The sequence below is a fragment of the Lygodium microphyllum genome, chromosome 3 (assembly GCF_053477565.2).
Source record: "Lygodium microphyllum isolate KBCC chromosome 3, Lygodium_microphyllum_v1.1.10, whole genome shotgun sequence".
NCBI classification, from domain to species: Eukaryota; Viridiplantae; Streptophyta; class Polypodiopsida; order Schizaeales; family Lygodiaceae; genus Lygodium; species Lygodium microphyllum.
The window spans coordinates 81840593-81859981 of record NC_141137.1 but is presented as its reverse complement, the minus strand read 5'-3'; the positions used below and the strand labels follow the sequence as shown (position 1 = coordinate 81859981).

The window sequence follows — 19389 nt, the reverse complement described above, 5'->3', positions numbered from 1 at the left end:
CTTCACATGGTATCAGAGTCGGTGCTCTTGTAAAGAGTATCCTATGGATATTGTGGAGAGCTAGTCTTTGTGCAAGGCACACAATATGACTCGCAACCGAATCACAATGTCCCAGACACCTTCTTCTCCAGTTCCTATGATGTCCTATTAGGCTTCTCCATCATTCGAGTCCCTGAGACGGCATTATGGACTCGGTGAGGGGACGACACTCCACTTTCATCTTCACCTTCTTCTTCTACTCCAAAATTCGCTAACATGACAAAGGAGGACTTGGAGAAGTACTATCGCAAGATGTACAGTGATGTTTACACCCCTCCTACCAATTTTGCTACCACATCCGAACCGGTTGGTGAGGCTGGTCCCCCTCTCTGATCATGGAGGACATACGGCATTCGAAATGTCTGGCAATCCATCTTCATCATCTCAGCCCGGTCCAATGTCAAGTTTGTACAATTCTTTTGTGTTGCATGAATCAAAACCTTTGCATGTTTCTTCTTTTGAGGTACAAGATCCGGATAGCTTTGCGTATGTGAACTTCAATAGAGGGGGATTCACGAAGCAGATGGAATTCAAGTACATCTATAGCTTCTATTTCATTTGAGCATGTCACACACACTTCTCACTTTCCTCCCATACCACCCTCTTCTCTATCACACCTTGATCACCTCTCATCATCTTTCCAAAACCTTGGATTACACTCCACATCTACATCACACACCCAGGGGTTGGATCTTGCATCTTCGCTCCTAGCACCTTTTACTTCTCCACCCCATTCTCTACCTCTTTGCACCATGGTACTTCGTTAGGGGGAATGCAACCCTTTAACACAGTGCCTCTCACCTTTCAGCAAAGGAGCACACCCATAACTCCTGGGTCAACTATGATGGGCATCCCCCTCACTATCCCCAGCTTCAAATCTCACATGACCACTCAAATGCAGGAGTTTCCATCCTCCGCTTATGGTGCGTCTTCCCACTCTCCTTGGGTTACACCTACGCAGGGATTCCCATCTTCTGCTGCCCATGTTTCCATCCCACCTCCTTGGGTTACCCATGTGGCTACCATGCCTCTGCCTAGTCAGCCCATCCCTACCTATGGATCCACCTTGCAAACTACCCGCATGCCTGGTGGGCACTCTAGGGCCCATTCCCTCCACTCCCCCATCCTACCCACACTGCTCTTTTTCACACTATCCATCTCTGGAAATACCACTCCTGTTGCAACAGGCAAGAATGCCTTCACGGATAAGACACGTTTTAACAGGTCAAATTTCACCACTTGGTCTAATTTCATCCAACAAGTGCTTGAGTCTCACGGTCTTTGGAACCTCGTCATTGGTCTAGAGCCTATGCCGAACCCTCGATTAGCTCACCGTGACTACATCCGTCAATGGAGAGCCTGCAATGCCACAGCCAATATTGAGCTGATGCAAGGATTGCTTCCTGAGTTTTCAGTTGCAGCACTTCTCGCTCGCGTCAAAGCATTGGAGTCACCTTCTCAACCACTATGCAATTCGTGATCGTACTCAGCGCATCAATCTTGACTTTGAGCTTCAAGAGTTCTCTATTAAGGAAGGGGATGATCTGAAAGTCAAGCTGGCTGAATATAGGCAATTACTTGCTGAGTTAGCCACTACTAGCTCTCCAAAGTCAGATGACGATCAAGTTACATTCTTCTTGAATAAGTTACCTGAAAAGTCTTCCATTTCATTCAACACATCATCTCCCAACCACAATTGCCAACCTTCTACAAGTTTGAGTGCCAGTTCTTGCGTTACGCAAGGCTACATGATCAAGTCCACAAGAAATCCTCATCCCAACCTTATTCAGAGCAGAGGGGGTTGGTTGCCTCTTCTTCAGGAGAAAAAACCACTAGTGGCAAAAACTCGCAAGATACGAAGGCAAGCCAATCAAAGGGTGACTAGAACCAAAGAATCGATATTCTAGACCTATCTGGCAACAACTCCCTAGGCAAAACCGGTTTTGCACACACTGCCAGAGAACAGGCCATGTGGACAAGAAGTGTCGCTCCAAGGCCCAAGGTCTTCCACCTAAAAAGCCTTAGTGGACCGTCGCGACTGCACAATCAAGTGGGGATACGCCTTCTACTCTTGCTTCATCTGCTCCTTCAACACCTGTTGTTGCTGCTCGACACATGTCTCGCGTACAGCCTCAACAGCCCATCTCTTTCACTACCCCTGAGGGATTGGCCGATTGGTCTGCACGTTCCGATTGCGTTGCACTTCATGCATCTATCTCACCTTTCTCTCCACCTCGTCAGGCGTTCCCTTGGCACAGTCTTGCTACTGGACGTATGTGATGGTTGCCACCTTCTTAGACTAACATGTCTCTCCGTCCTTTTGGATAGCCTCAGTCAGCCTAGCATTCATTTTTCGCACTCTTAAAGTCGGACCCATAGGATTCATTGTCCTTAGCTTTTCCATTCTTTGGTCTTCCACTACATTTACTCATACACATACACATTCATTGCATTTATTTTGAGTTAGATTTTCTTTCTGTTCTGTTTTGCTTTGGAGTATCTCACCACTAACCTCTGTGTTTGCAAATTCTCATCTCTTTTGCAAGATTTTGTCCTTCAATGTAGGGCTAACTTACAGATTGCTTTGGTCCTACCTGGGCTAGAGACGTGGAGATGCACACAATTCCTTTCATGGTTTCATTATCCAAGGAGTGCTTGCTCTTCTTCCAACATGGCGGTTTCCCCTCCCAAGGCGGATCATGCAGCATCTCTCTCGATGCTATCATGGCGGTGACTTCTACCTTGCTTTTCTAGTGGGATGCTTCATCCACTTCATCTTCTTTCATTCCTTATGGTTCTCAACACCATATAAAGGCCGACATCAGGCTCCTCTTCCTTCTTCGGCATCTATATCCACGTTGAGAGGGGATTCCTACCCTTCTTGGTATTCTACAAGCTTCAACACTTTGTCTTCGACATCGGTTCCTTCCCCCTATTGTACCTTACCCTTTGCATTGCATGATTTCATTATCTTTTTACTAGGGCGCTTGGGCAAGTGAACCAGTGTACCCCGAAACGACGTTCGGGCAACACCCGAAACAAACCGGCTGTTTCGGATTGGGACGGAAATGAAAGACCGTCAATTCGCAATCCTGCAGTCCGTTTCAAGTGGTTATCCACCGCTGAAACTCGTTCTCTTTCCCGACTTCAGACTCGCACGTGTGGCACACCAACAGCTCTCGCCTCCTCCTCCTTGGACCAGCACTCCTGCCTCCTCTTCCTCTTCCTCTAAGCTCTTATTCTTCTCCTTTCCTTCAGACTTCTTCTTCTTCTTCTTCTTCTTCTTCTTCTTGAATCTCCTCCTCCTTCAATCCACTACCTAGGTCCTGACTCCTAAAGGCTAATCATATCATGGCGACCCATATTGGAGGCACGTCACTCCAATCAAGGGATATGAGGGCTCCAATAGATCAAAGAAGTGGCAGTGCAACTATTGTGGATTGGAGAAATTGGGGAGTGTAACGCACGTGAAAGAGCACTTGGCTTGCGTTCCCAACAAAGACATCGGGCCTTGCGCAAATGTGCCAGCAAAAGTAACAGTAAGTCTCCATCTTTGGCGCCGAAAGCATATGGGTATTGAGCTAGAAGAGGATGAATCAACACCACATTGGGCTAATGAAGCACAAGTGGAGCAAAGAGAGGCTAGTGGGCCTAGTGGCACTAGCCAAATTGGAGGTGCCAATGGCCCATCAAAAAGAAGTGCATCCATATCTGCATCGGGTTCCAGTGCAAAAAGGACCCCGTTTGCCATCTTCTAGTTGTGATGGGAAAAAGGGCTCCTTGCATGGTGCAAGTGTCCATGCAGGACTTCAGAGACAGGCAATTGTGGAGACAACTAGGAAACTCACACACTTATTTATTCGATGTGCTATTCCTTTCAATGTGGCCACTACACATCAATGGAAAAAGACAATCAAGGTAGTAAGCCGCATAGGGTGTGAGTGGAAAGGTCCATCCACAGATACATTACACACACGGGAGCTTCGAAAGGAAAAAGCATCCATAGAGGCTCAATTGGAGAGCTTGAAACAGACATGGGTGAAATATGGATACACAATATTATGCGATGGATGGTCAGATATGTACCGAAGGAATATTTACAATGTTTGAGTGTCTTCATGTAAGGCACCATGTTCATTAAGGCCATCGATGCCTCTGCCTCAGGTCTTACCATCACAGGAGCTTTCATTTGGGAGCACATGCGATAGGTCATCATGAACATAGGAGTCCAAAATGTGGTGCAGGTGGTAACAGATAATGGAAGCAATTGTGTGTCTATAGGACGTATGATTGAGGAGGAGTTTCCTAGCATAGTATGGATTCCATGTGCATCCCATTACCTTGACTTGCTTATTGAAGATGTTGGGAGAATATCTTGGGTGGATGACATTTTCAAGACGGCAACAAGCATGGTGAGATTTATGAAGAAGAGACCATCCGTCATAAGCATGTTTCGAGCCAATAGCACACTTGAGCTATTGAAACCCCCCACCACTAGATTTGCTTATATGTTTATTGTATTGGAGAGGTTGATACGGGTCCGTCCAAATTGATACAAACCATTGCATGCCAGGAATGGCTCACATGGAGTGAGAGAGAGTCTCCAAAGGCTCTTGCTTTTAGGTGCAACATTTTAAATGAGAGTTGGTGGGTTAAGGCAGAGGCATTGGTGAAAAGTCGTACTCCTATTTACACTGTATTGCGCATCACTAATATGGAGGGGAGTACTTTGGAGCTTCTATATGAGTATATGGATAAAATTAGCGAGGCCTTGCTTCGCAACAACTTTTTGCCCCACGACAAGTAAGTTTTTGTTTAACTTTTATACATGTCATTATTTGGTAGTAACGACTCCTTCATGATTAATCATTATTCTAACTTCTAAGTTTTTAACTTATTTTATCTATAGGGTTCATGAGATTCATGCAATGTGGAATGAACGATGGGATTGGTTCCATAAACCAATCCATGCTATCGCACATATATTGCATCCCCTTTGGCGTAGCGAGGAGCAGTACACTAGCGAGGAGTTAGAGGAGGGCTTCATGGAGTACATGAGGCACCTCACAGGGATTGATATAGATATGATGAGAAGAGTAGAGGATGATTTGCTGGCATTCCGCAATCATTCTCTTCATTTTGGCCGGCCCACAGCTAGGCTTCGAGAGACGCAGCTTCAGCCTGGCTCTTAGTGAGAGAAATACGGCAATTGTGCTTCTACTTTGGTATGTGACTGGTGACTTTTATCATTTGAATCTTGATTATCTAATGCATTATTCAACCTAGGTAACAATTTCTGTGATCTATTGCCCACTCAAATGTTGATTTTGCCGCATGCATATTAGCAATTGCCAATCACTTAACCTCAATCTCTTAAATTTGAATAGAAACACATTGTCATTCAGGTCCTCTCGCAAGATTGTAGTTCAGGGCCTGCTTAGAGAAACTGAAGCACATGGGCCCTCTTCCACACCAAAAAAAGAAACAAGCTCACAACTGCCCAGTTGGAGCGTTAAGTGTTTTGCCATTGCAATCTCCAGCTTCTTGAGAGGACTGCTCTGTTCCCTGAGCCTTCACAAGTAAATTGGTAATGATTAGTATTATGTATAATTAACTTTTTAACCTTGAGTCCTTGACACTTGACATTGCTAGTTTTCTTGGAAATTAGATTCTAAATTGTGATATATATGAACATTGAACATATTGAATCTCCTCTCATATAATATATCTTTGTCTCGTTCACCTTTACAGATGAATGTTGACAAGATTGATAGAGAGAAGGTGCGTGACATTCCATAGATACCACAAGAGAAGTGAGATATCTACTCCATGCTCTATGAGGAGCTGTCAGCACCGATGCATGAGACTCATGCACAGAGGAGGGTTAGAGTAAGAGCCACACGTAATCATACATCACAAGCAGAGTCAGAGCCAGAGTCTAAGGATGAGGTTGAGGCTGCTTCATCAACTTCTCGATCAGGGTCCTCGGAGTCGGACGAGGAGATGGTGCACAAATCCTCAGAGTCCGGATGACTCATGATATATAGAAGTCAATTTAGCACTGCAGAGTCCAAACTAGAGTTGTCGATTGTTCATTAATGTTGATACTTAAAGCCTCACTGGACTTTCGGGTTTTGACAGATTATTCACATGACATAGTTACTATCATTGTATCTTGATCCCACTTATTATGCATCTTGATTCTTGTTCCATTGTTCTTGATGTCAGCCTTCACTGCTCTTTAGATCATAGATTATTCATGAGTCTGAAGTCATAAATTCTAATTCATTTTGTTGCCTTATGTTTTGAAAATTGAATCTTAATTGTGTTAAGCTATCTTAAGTTTCAACCATTGAGTCCTCAATCTTCACTCGTGAGTCGTGACTCGTGAAATATGTAATGAATCATGATTTCAATCATATGACATGAAGACTTTAAAGTTTTGTATGAAATTTGAATACATGTTGTAGACATTGATATATTTAAATTTTACATACCCACATATTATTGTATTTTATTAGTGTACAATCCGAAACGTTGTTCCCCCGTTTTCAAAATTTGGCTGGAACTCCGAAACTTCGGTTTTTCCCATTTCCGAAACTCCCCCGTACTATGAAGTGAACAATTTTTCCATGAGGGACACTGTCCAAGTGGCACCTGTTGCATGAGCATTCTTCAGCATGTAGCATACTTTGCATCTCATTGTGCAAAGCACCACTTGAGCGGATCCTAAGTTACTTCCACTAGCGGTTGTTGTTACCACACCACCATACTCCTTCATCACCTGGATACCTCGTCCCCTATTTTTTCCTCGTCATCGGTACCTTGAGTGGATGGCCTAGCTTATTCTATTTTGTGATGTGTTGGGTGTACCCTCCCTACTCTCGTCTTCTTGGTCACTATTACTCAATTGGCTGCATTCCATAAAATTTAACTCACTTATTCAAAAAAAAAAAAAAGTTCAATGTGGTTCCATCTGCCTTTGAAGGGCTTGGTAGGCCACTAGACAGCTAACGCGTACCCTTTGTCCAATGCCCTATCCTCTCTTGGGTGACCACTTGGATTCCCTTGGTAAGTTAACCATCACATCTGTAGTCTTGGTAGACCACTGGGCAACCAACGTGCACCCTTTGTCCAATGCCCTGGCTACTTTGGGGTGGGACGCCTTGGGGTCAATAAACATCACAATGGCTGGCCTAACCTTTCTGCTCAATTTTGGAACTAGAGGGGGTGTTGAGCTAAAACACGCTTTTTAACTCATTAGCATTCTTAAACAATCCCAAAACACACTTAATAAATGAAAAACCCTAAAAAGGGAAGCGGTCCGAGAGAGTTTCATTGGTCTCCCAAAAACCCTAATTTTTGGGGCACCCTTCCACATCTATAAACAGACAAGTTGCCCCCATTCAGTCTCATTCCATCTGTGCAAGTTTTTCACTCCATGTGCAAATTTCAGCCATCAGCCTCCTCCCCCGTGGCTGTCCAACCCTCATGATTGCTGCCACTCCATCCGTGTTTGCTCCTATTGATGGCACCTTCATCCATGCTGACGTTAGCTGTTGGCAACATCATCATCTGCTGTGATCTGATCATCCAGTCATCGCTAGCCACATCAGACATTGTTTCAACCTGTCTTTGCGCCTCTGCAGCCTAGGCATCAACTGTTCATCATCCTACGGCAATTTCAGATCTGCGGTTGCTGTTTGGGATAGCCGCCAGCCATCACACACACTCCTATTGTTTGTGTTTGTTGATCAACATATCTGTTGTCACTTGCGTTTATAGTAACTACCTCCACAGACACTCCAACTGGTGATCACAAACTTCGGATCCGTCTTCAGTGGACGTCACTCTCCAACATTGCTCTGCCCTTGAGCGCACTGAACAATCTTACATTCATTTACAGCATTCATTCACTTCAGAGCTGTGTTCTCTCTCTCCCTTCCTCTGTTTGTGTTTGAGTTTCCATGTTTGAGTTTTTGAGTTTTACGTTTAGGGTTTGAGTTTTGCTCTCTGTGTCTACACCTGTCTCTTTGTGTTTCTATCGTGGTCATACACTATGTGTGTTCTCATTGCAAACCCTAGCAGTTTTCTTCACAGGTGGATCCACTGGCTACCTCTTTGACGCGCTCGACATGCTCCAAAACAAGCGGGGCAAGCTCCTCCCAAAGAAGCTTCTCACGAGTCCTCGATGTAAGAAGGTTGGTGTAGAAGACATCAAAACGGAGAGATGGCAGCTGAGTCAAAAGAATCATGGCCATATCCTTGGAAGAGATCATCCTGTCAAGGGACACAACCTCATCCCTCATGTCCTCCAACCTATTGATACGATCCTTCATGGAAGAAGAATCATCAATAGCGAGCATCCGTAATTTCTTCTCAAGAGTAATCCGATGGGCAAATGTCTTATGATGGTACAAAGAAGCAAGCTTTGTCCACACTTCCGCTGCTTTTTGCAACCTGCGCACATGCACTAGGACAAAATCCTGTAAGCTCATAAAGAGGAAAGAACGAGCCCTCGAGTTGAGCCAATCCCATAAGGCCACACGATCCATCAATGATCCAATGGTGGGATCCTCCACTGGACGGGGAATAGGGTGGGTGACAAACTCCCAAAGATTGAAGGTATCAAGGATACACTCCACCTTATATGACCAAAGCGAGTAGTTGGAACCATCAAGCCGGTCTTCTTTGGCCAAAGAAGGGAGTACGAGCACCTGTATAGAGAGTGCCATGGAAGGCATATGAAGGCCAACAAAACGAGCCTTCTCTGAAACATGGAGAAAACAAGAAATAGAGGGATCTTGTACAAATGGGCTGGGTGACCTCAGATCGTCACGTAAACTAGTACGAAGTCTCTCCATCTCTTAAAGAAAGAAATAGAGACCTCATCCTCTCAGTCAGCAAAGAACTGGTGATAAGCATCTTCGCATATATCTGCAAAACACCCACAAAAAATTTGTATTTGATGTGACAACAGTGACGAAACAAGAGAATGTCAACTACAATTGGTATAGATGCCCCACTGGATACTATCACCTAATGTAGCAACCTTGCGTTTGCAGAGGGAAATGATTATGATGCTGACGACTAGTCCATAGAAGATGACGACTTGAGCAGAGAAGCAAACGCCAAGGAAAAGGGACAATCGCCTTGCCTCAGAGAGGGTCGCCTCTACACAAGAAGGGTGTGGATGTAAAAAAAGCAGGTGATTTTTGCTACATTTTGGGCAGCTTGGGTGGTCTCCACAAGAAGTCAGCTTTGAGTCGCTCTTAGGCAATGATACCGTGCTCTAATACCATGTGAGAATGCACAATAGACGAAGGAACTTGAACAAAGAAAGAGAGAGACAATTTGCAAGAGAAGAAGAAAAGAAACCTCCACTGAACAAGGAACAAATGCTGAATACAAAAGGACAGTCCCTGCATGCAGCCCACAGCATCAATGAGGGCACCAAATTAGGCTGATGATAACGGCAACACCGAAGACGAAGGAAGATGACAGAGTCGAAGTGTGCACCAGCCAAGGAAGGAGGGAAGATGATAATCTAACCGACTACCAAGTGGAAAACGCACATAAAATCCCGACTAGAGGAGAAAATGCATTGAAATGCAATAAACTGAGAGCTCTAGAATGAGCTACCTCCTCCGTCAAAACAAGTGATAGACGAGTCGGAGCTTCTAAAGTCCGCGTCTGACTCAAACTAAGGCTCACAGGCAGGAGATAACAAGGCATGACAAACATGATTGCTAACACTAACGTTGTCAAAGAGTCCGTGCGTGAGCTGAGAGTGAAGGGAGCAAAGAGTTGAGATTAGTAGAATGAGAAAGTGAGCACAACACACTGGGTACTCGGTACAATGACAACGTACCACATTTTAGGTTTAGAATATATATAAAGTACAAAGTGTAAGGTGCGTTCACACTCGAGCACACTAAAAGGCATGGTGACCCTTTATTCCCAACAACCTCCCACCTAAAGGCAACGTGCCTAAAGGTAGAGGAGAGAATTAGCTAAGTGTATGTATGTACAAAGCTAAAAGACATATACTATCCAACCCCCATCATCTGACGGCAATGAGCAAACCACTCAGCTGGAAGACCTTTCATGAGAAGGTCTGCAAGATTATCATATGTACGTACCTTGACAAGCTCAATGCCTTTGCTGTCAAGTACATCCCTCATGAAGTGATACTTCACGTATATGTGCTTTGTATTTGCATGAAAGACAGGATTCCGTGCTAGTATGATAGCACTTTGACTGTCACAATGGAGGATAGAAACCTCTGTAATCCCAAGCTCTCACACCAGACATGAAAGCCATAAAGCCTCTTTGCATACCTCTATAGCAACCACATATTCTACCTCTGTAGTAGACAGTGCAACACACTTTTGCAGCCTAGATATCCAAGAGATTGCTCCTCCTGTGAACATAAACACGTATCTTGAAGTAGACTTCCTGCAGTCAAGATGGCCAGCATAGTCTGCATCCATGAAACCAACAACAGATGACTTCTACTTACCAAAGCAGATACACAAATCCTTAGTGCCCTTAAGGTATCTCATGATACCCTTCACTTCTTCCCAATGCTTTTTGCCAGGATATGCCATGTATCTGCTAACTACTCCCACCGCAAATGCAAACGTCAAGACGTGTAGCAAACATAGCATACATCAAGCTACCAACCCTCTTAATCCCTTTGCTGTCACAAAAGTCTTGAAAGGCTTTGGACACATATTCCCCACCATTGTTAGAGTGAAGGCATTTTAACGTCTTGCTGGTCCGATTTTCAACAAGTGCCAAGAATTCTTTAAACTTATCCAAGGCCTCGTCTTTGCGACAGATTGGATAAACCCAAACTTTGCGTGTGGCATCATCAACAAAGGTAATAAAATGCGTCTTCCCCCCTAGAGATAATCTTGGCATTTGAATTACATCTGAATGTACTGACTCTAAGGGTGAAGAAAGAGATTTTTTGTGTGACGTTTGAGCATGTTTACCATGAATCCAATGATCACATTATTCAAATCAGCATACCTCAAAGACGGTAAATAACCCAAACGAGAGAGCACTTTCATTACAGATTGACTCATGTGTCCCAACCAACTATGCCACAAAGAAACACTTGGCTGCTCAGTTATGGCAACAACATGGTCACGCACACTAGATACATGTAGACGATACAGAGTATCACTTTTGGACCCCTTAGCAAACAATGCGGGAGCCCTTACAAATTTTCCATTTGCTATCCCCAAAGATGGTGTGATAGCCTTCATCATCTAGTTGCCCTGTGCTTATCAAGCTCTTCTTGAACTGAGATACGTGTCTCACATTATGCAAAACAAAGACGGAGCCATGCTGAAATTCTAGTTTCACATTGCCAATGCATGGAATTTTACATGCGTAGTTATCCCCCAAGTAAACAACAGCACGTACTACACCATTGTGGTTAGAGAACCACTCATGATGTGGTGTGACATGAAAAGACGCACCTGAATCAAGTATCCAAGTGTGAATATCACCCTCAAAATCTGCAATCAATGCATGTGCATCAAAAGAAGAAGCTAGAAGTACATCACCATCACTATCATTATCATGAGTGACTACATTAACCTCTTCTATTTTCACATTGCTCTTTTTGGTATGCTGGATGTCCTTGTTTTCAGCCTTGTTAGCTTCATTGTTTTTGTTTTTGCCCTTCTCTTTCTTCAGTTGAAAACAATCCCTTTTGTAGTACCCCTTTTTGCCACAATGATGGCACTTCACATTCTTTCCACGAGATTTGTTGCATGCTCTACTTTCAGAACTGCTCTTATGCTAAATTCTACCTCTAGTGTGTAATCCCCAAAATTCTACTTTCAGAACACAACTAGAGACCAAGCCAATAGTTACATGTGAAATCCCCAAAATTTCACTGCAATTTTAGTTCCAAAAGCATTCCTAAGCACAAATTTGACCATTTGGGTCGAAAGCCCCAAATTTTCGAGGATAATCTATTCAAAATTGCATCAATTCAAGAGCCCAAGTGCATATACCAATGAATTCTTGCACAAATTGATGAATTTCTGCAAAACCCCCAAATTCTTTGGGTCCGGTGTGCACACATTTCACTGAAATTGAAAAACTTTCACCGAAATGTGAAAAAGCCCCGAATGTTCATGGGCAATTGTGCATTGATTTTGCAATTTCTGCGCCAAATTGTCCACTTCTACATTAGAGTCCCCAAATCCGGAAAAAGCCCCAATTTTCTTGGGGAGAATTTGGCTTTGTGCCTTGGCGTGTGAACGCCTGATAAAGGAGAGAAAAAAGAAAAAATTTAACGTTGACCGCAACCTGTCGCGTGTGCCACGTTCATGGCGACTGGTCGTGGTCGCCAGTTGAAGCTCATCTCGTACAATCGCAGCCCATCCCATCCAGTCTGCCATGCGTCGTGTGCTTGCAACCCGTTTCATCTAGTTTTGCACGTCACCTGAAGCGTGTCGTCTGCAACGTTTCATCTGCAATGTGTGGCCTGAGCCTGGTCTCCTCAAACACGTCTCTTGCAACCTGCAACTACCGTTCCACATCTAGGACCTGAAGCTCTTGCTCACCTACGCCTCCTACTTGCATGACGCCCGTCATTGGCTTCGGGAAGCGTGCACAACCTGTGTGCTCTAATACCAGTTTGTTGTCGAGAAGTCCGTGCGTGGGCTAAGAGTGAAGGGAGGAGAGAGTTGAGAGTAGTAGAATGAGAGAGTGAGCACGACACACTAAGTATTCGGTACAATGACAATGTACCACATTTTGGGTTTTGAATATATATAAAGTACAAAGTGTAAGGGTGCATTCACACCCGAACACACTAAAAGACACGGTGACCCTTTATTCCCAACAACTAAGTAGATCCAATATAACCCTTGACCACTCACAAGGGAAAACTCTATTAAACTATTATAAATACCCTTTAATTACCAAAAATAAATAAATTTAATAACTAATTAACATATCAATTTAATAAAAGGGATACAAGTTTTGTTGTGTTTCAGTAATTATTTGGGACTAGCCACTTCACATGGTCTTTACCTCTTCTAGATCCACTAGGTATAGCTCCTTTGATGGTAAGATACTTGATGTAGACAACATATATAGTTGTGGAGTAGTTGTATTGTCCAAAACTTATGGAACTAAGACTCTAGAATCCACCGAGTACCTTTCAACAAAGCTGACAAGTTCCCACAAATGAAGCCTCAAATTATAGGAGACTCCATTAGGCGATTGATATTTTTTCAATCGCTTTCTTCACATGAAGATCTTTCATCTAGCTTGCCATGAAGTTGAGCCTTCTCTCCATCATTCTAAAGCAATCATCCCTTTTGGATTTATTGCTTTTTTCTCCCTTGATGTAAAAAATAGAGGCCTTTATTGATACTATTGCTTCAAATGAAGCTCTCCCTTTGAATGGATCTACTTGAAGATATTCTAGAACTAGAAGTGGATTAAATTGAACAGTGTTAGAAGATCTCTATCCAATGTTGGCTTGAAACTTGGAAGTGGCAAGAAACGCTTGCCTCCAATGTTTCTTTGGTAAGAATGAGAAAAGCCCACTTTGATACCATTATCACACAAGAGTTTTGAAACAAGCCATGTATTGCCACTATGACAACCCTCACTCTCATGTAAAATTGTCATATTAAAGCTCCTACGGTGCTCCAATAATTCTCACTTGGACTCGTATTTGTGCAACCATCTACCACGTAACTTTCTGCAACCAAGCTCTCATGCATAGCTTCAATGAGCATAGTTAGGTCCATTGATTCCTTTACAATTACCTCAGTGCAGGGAATGGAAAAGGGGGTGGACAATCCACACAACTTAAACCTCTTGCACTGATAAACTTTCTAAAATTTAAATACATAGGCTGGGTAAATGTTCACAAAATTTACGTTGATAATTGAAGATAGCCCCAATGGCAACTATCCTACGATGGATGCATACCAGGGTCTGATATAATATGAATTGGGCTTAAAGATTAAGTAAAACCTTGAAACCACTAGAGTGCATGTTTTTCGTATACAGCTTCAGAGCAACATAAGAAACGTTTATGTTTCAGCAAATTAAATCTCACTCCTACATCCATGTCTCTGTACTTAAAGACAAGACACTAACATCTTTTACAATTCAAATGCACACATACTGCTGGAATAGCAATACTTACACATTGAACAGATCAAATCAATAAAGCTGTCTACTTGTTCTTGGAGACGATAAATTAAAATATGTACAATTCAATAGCAGAAAATATTGCTCAAATCACCACACCATTTTAAGGATGAGACTGAACTAACAATGAGGTTTACTTCTCAGCTGATGTGGTGCATATTCAATACTTCAAACCAAGTATTTGCATACCTGTTTTATCTTCTTCAAAATCGCCCGAACAGGCCTTTTCTCTTCTTCTCCCTTTGAAGTCTTTTTATCCTTAACACTAACCGATGGTACCATGGTCAAAGGAGAACGGACCGGTTCCTCTTTAGCATCCGTTGATGGGCTCAGAAGCGGACCCCTGGTAGTGTAAACATGACGTACCTTCCAAAGCGACAAACATTTAGAATCAGAGTTGTTCTTTCATAAGACACCAAGCGTTATGCAAAAACATGCAAAACATTGTTTTGTTTCATGGAGGATACTGGCCTACAACCACCTATTGGCCAAACTGGAAGATTCTACAGCATTCTCAAGAGACGATGCCGATGTTTAATTATGGCATAAATCTTGGACAAATCTTGAATATGCAATTTTAAGTTCCTTTTCTGAAATTTTGCTGCGATTCTCCGGATGGTCCTGTAATGAATGCAGACATTGAACGAACTATACCAGCATTCCGGGGAGACTTTGTTGGCCGTGACCAGACGAATTTTGGAGCAGGTGCAATCCTTCGGTTTGACAGAAAAATGACAAAATCAGGGAATGTAATGCCGCACTGCTAAATTGTGAAACAGGTAGGGAAAACTCACCTGCATTAGCATTGCTTTTATGCGTCCAAGCAACATTGTGAGCTGATGCGCATGCTCTGGTTCTGGAATGACGATGCAAGGTAGGCAGCAGACGACGCCAGCCCCCCATCAAAGCGAGTGCTTAGTCAGAAGAAACCCTACAACCTACTCACAGACCAGGAGATCGCAGCAAACTGAAGTTCGCACGCAAACATGTAGACTAGTTACTACTGTCCATTCGAACACTATGAAGATTAGTAGGGCTTAGGCGCATCAAAATATGGTTCAGCCATTCTTATTATACGACAACCAACTATGGTTATTAAAGTGAAAACAACTGCACGAAATTTTGGTTTAGCCATTCTACTATAGTTCTAAAGGTAATAAAAAGAGCACAACTGTGAGCTCAAGCATTGCCCTACGCTGGTTTTTCTTTTTTAATTTTGTTTATTCATAAGGGACATAATTGAGCCCTTAAATGACAAAGGGGAAAAGAAACAAAATTAAACAAATTGCTAGATATTTGGATGTAGTTTTCCCCTCAATAATAAACTAGATCTCCCTAGCCATTATTATAGCATGCCCTTATGGGAAATGTTAATAATGAGTATAAGAGTATCATCTACCAAAAAGCTTTTATCTTTCCAAAATGTGGAAGTAACTAAAATTTAGAGGTTTTGGTAAGCATGGATCTTTCCAAAATGTGGAAGTAACTATGGGATAGAGGTTTTGGTGATGGACTCTACTTTTAGAACAATGATGCACTTGTTTTGGGATGTGTGTCATAGAAGCCTATTTGCAACAAGATATATGCTACAAGCTGGGGATAATTGGAAATTCAAATGATGCTTATTTATCTTGCATCTTAGGGCATTATTATCTTGCATTTTGGAACTCGCTATTATAAGTTTTAACAAAATCCTTAATTTTTTTTTCATGCTTTAAGTAGTGGAGTTGTTGTGTGAAAAATGAAACCTTAAGTTTCCTACAAACTAACCTTTTAAATTTTCACATGGAAAATTTAGGAACAATGTTTTTTGGGTTCTCAATTCTTATTATGGATGTCAATGCATTTAAGTAAAATGGCATTGGAGCATTCCCAAACCAAGTCCCATTCACCTTTTGATTGGACCACTGTAAACGCCCCGAACAACGTAGTATGCTTAACAATTATGATATTTCCTTGTTTTCGAGATTTAATATAAAAGAGAATGAACACTTAAAGCTGAAAATGAAAATTACTCACAAAATTACAGCCATGAAAATGTAAAAGTAATGGAGACAAGATTGAGGGTTGAAGATGGGCACCCCCCCCCCCCCCCCCCGAAGGAATGTATTTCTGCTCAACCCAAGTCCCTTAGGGAAGAGCTCAGTTACAATCAACCTGAGAGAGAGAAGAAGTAATTCTCACTCTCACAAGATCATGCAAAGATGTACAAACACACATGCATTATCTATTATGCAATGATAAGAACTGATGTCTTTACAGTATGAGAGAAGAAAAAGGGGAATTCAGCCTTTCTCCATCGTTGATCAGCAGTACATGGATAGAGCTTGCTTCTTGTAGCTAAAATGGAAGAAAGAGCTCAAGAAGGAGGTGCTGTAATGAATTTACAGGCTTGCTGTCTTGTAAAACAACAGTGATAGAAGAGGGAATATTGAGGAATTTGATAATGGAGAAGTGGGGGATGATGATGGGGATGGATGGGGCCAGTTTCTGGCTATCTGTGGGTGCTGTACATGAGTTTACAGCAAAGAAAAATGATGTTGAATGAAGAAAAACGAGCTCTTATTTATAGGAGAGGGGAGAGCTAGTACAAAAGGGGAAAGTGGAGTAGCACAAGACAAGTGTCCAGCCACATGTCATGAGATGTGACAAGTGGTGGGACACTTGGAAACTTGTGTGACAAGTGTCTTGACACTTGTCTCTTCTCTATGGCCTTCCTTTTTGGGTTGAATACTGTCAAGAATAGAAACAACCAAATTTAGTAAGCATAGTCAGAGTACAGAACTTACTATTTGTAGAATGACATCCCTATTTTTTAGGACTAGCATTTTTAGACTAATTCGAGGCTCCTAAAATTTAGGGACCTCCTAAAATTTAGGGATCTCCTAGAATTTAGGGACCCCCCCAATATGGGTATCATATGAAAGCTTTTTCCGTGTACATCGCAAAAATGGTATCTGAATCTTCATGTGACTTTCCTATGCAAAGAAATGTGCATTTCAAGCTTTTAGCCCACACATGCACATTATACAAGCATTTCATGATCATGCCATCTTGTTGATTGTAACTGTCTATTCTGGTGGATCTAGCCCACACTTCAAGGCATCAATCCTTTCTGTGTGCGAGTCTAACCCTGATATGCGTGAGTTCTAGTCACAGGCGCCCAATCGGGTCATATAGGTGGAAGTGTGAACTATCTTTTCTTTAACCCACCGTGTGGGTCCACCATAACCTGTGACCACTCATCAATGGCCAGCTCCAATGCACTTTTCTTTATATCTAATTAGTGCAAAGGAAATAAATTTAATAAATCATTATATATACAAATTAATGAAAAAGGATACAAATTCTGTTTCTATAGAGTTGTGACAGCCCTCTGGCTTTTATTCAGCTGTCCTGAGCTGAAAATCTTCTTGATATTGTTGTAGAATATTTGGGTAATCCTTCATGAATTTTTCATCTACCCACTGTGCATCTGTGGTGGGTAGATTCTTGAATTTTAGCAAGAATTTTCGTGTCACAAGGCCACTTCTCGTGGTTCGATCCTTGAGAAACAAAATCTTTTCAGGTTCCAAGAGTTGATCTGTTTCTTCAACTTCTGGGGGATCTTCAGTAATGGGTTCCTTTGGTTCTGGTCCTATGTAAGGTTTTAGCAAACTTACATGAAAAGTATTGTGTATTTTCCAATGAGTAGGAAGCTCAAGTCGATAAGAAACTTCATTTATTTTCTCAATCACTTTGAAGGGTCCAAAGTATCTACTGGAGAGCTTTGGAAAAGATGAATTTTGACCAGAACCTTGTTTGAAGCTGCTTTTATCAAACTTTAGCAAGACATATTGACCTTTTTCAAAAGCCAAAGGTCTTCTTCGTTTATCTGCTTGCTTCTTTTGTCGCTCTTGGGCAACTTTGATAGTGGCTCGAACTTGATCCACTGCGGTTTTTGAATCTGAAGCAAACTCATCAGCAGCAAAAATCTTATATTTAGTGCGAATAATTGGAGGGGGAATCACTTTACCCTGTACTATTTCATTTGGAGCTTTCCCTGTGGATGAGTGCACTGTATTATTGTAAGCAAAATCTAATAATGGAAGATATTTCTCCCATTGTGACTTATGTTCACTAACATAAGCTTTCAACATATCCAAAAGAGTGAGATTCATCACCTCTGTTTGGCCGTCAGTTTGAGGATGAAAAGCTGAGGAGAACTTTAAAGTGGTTCCCAAATTCTCAAATAAAGCACGCCAAAAGTTACTTGTGAATTTGGAGTCTCTATCTGAAATGATCTCAGAAGGCATACCATGTAATCTGAAGATATGTTGAATGAAAAGTCTTGTAGCTTGTGCGGATCTCAATGTTTTATGACATGGAATAAAATGTGATTGTTTGCTGAATCTATCAATTATGACCCAAATCATATCATGACCTTGAGGTGTTCTTGGAATACCTGAGATGAAATCCATTGTGATAGATTCCCATGGATCTTTGGGCACTGGAAGAGGTTGCAACAATCCTGGAATCTTCTGCCTATCATATTTGGATTTTTGGCATACCAGACAAGCCTCGATGAAGTTATGTGTATCTTTCCGTAATGTTGGCCAATAAAAGTAGCGCTCAATTGCACTTAGAGTGGCTGCCCTCCCTCTATGCCCTGCATAAGGGGGTTCATGACTTTCTTTAAGCACCTTTTGTCGAACAGGAAGAGTGACACAAAGGCGATTGTTCATGAGAAGGTAACCGTCTTTGATGGAATAATCTGGATGAGAACCTCCTTGCTGTAAATTTGACCAAACTGCTGCAAAATCATTATCTTCATCATAAGTATTCTTCATCGTTTGAAAATCTTCATGATGAGCCACTGTAATAGTTGCAATGCTAGGCACTCTAGAAAGTGCATCAGCAACTACGTTTTGTTTCCCTGGAGTGTACATAATTTGAAAATGAAACATAGACAAGAAATTTTCCCATCTTGCATGTTTCTCCTGCAAATGCTTTTGAGTCTTGAAATACTTCAAGCTTTGATGATCGGTTTTAATAAGGAATTCATTGCCTAAAAGATAATGTTTCCATATCTTTAAAGCATGAACCACTGCTAAGAGCTCCTTTTCATAAATGTCATACCTTTTCTCCACATCATTTAGACAGCGGCTTTCA

The 19389-nt window shown here is 42.1% G+C and overlaps 1 protein-coding gene and 1 pseudogene across 3 annotated transcripts in view; one reads left to right on the top strand and one right to left on the bottom strand.

Moving 5' to 3' along the window:
* Positions 1–15310, bottom strand: part of LOC148038559 (uncharacterized) — a 67016-nt gene extending 51706 nt beyond the window's left edge. Inside the window, exons 1-3 of one of the 3 annotated variants that reach the window (XM_087673510.1) lie at positions 15033–15310; positions 14893–14951; positions 14428–14604 (exon numbers count right to left, since the gene is read on the bottom strand). In XM_087673510.1, coding sequence (XP_087529636.1) covers positions 14428–14604; positions 14893–14951; positions 15033–15141 — 345 coding nt within the window. In that variant the 5' untranslated portion in view covers positions 15142–15310. The remainder of the gene's footprint in view (positions 1–14427; positions 14605–14892; positions 14952–15032) is intronic. The other 2 variants (XM_087673509.1, XM_087673511.1) reach the window with 2 other exon arrangements.
* On the top strand, positions 3402–6072 carry LOC148038560 (uncharacterized; annotated as a pseudogene).
* Positions 15311–19389: the final 4079 nt, after the last annotated feature.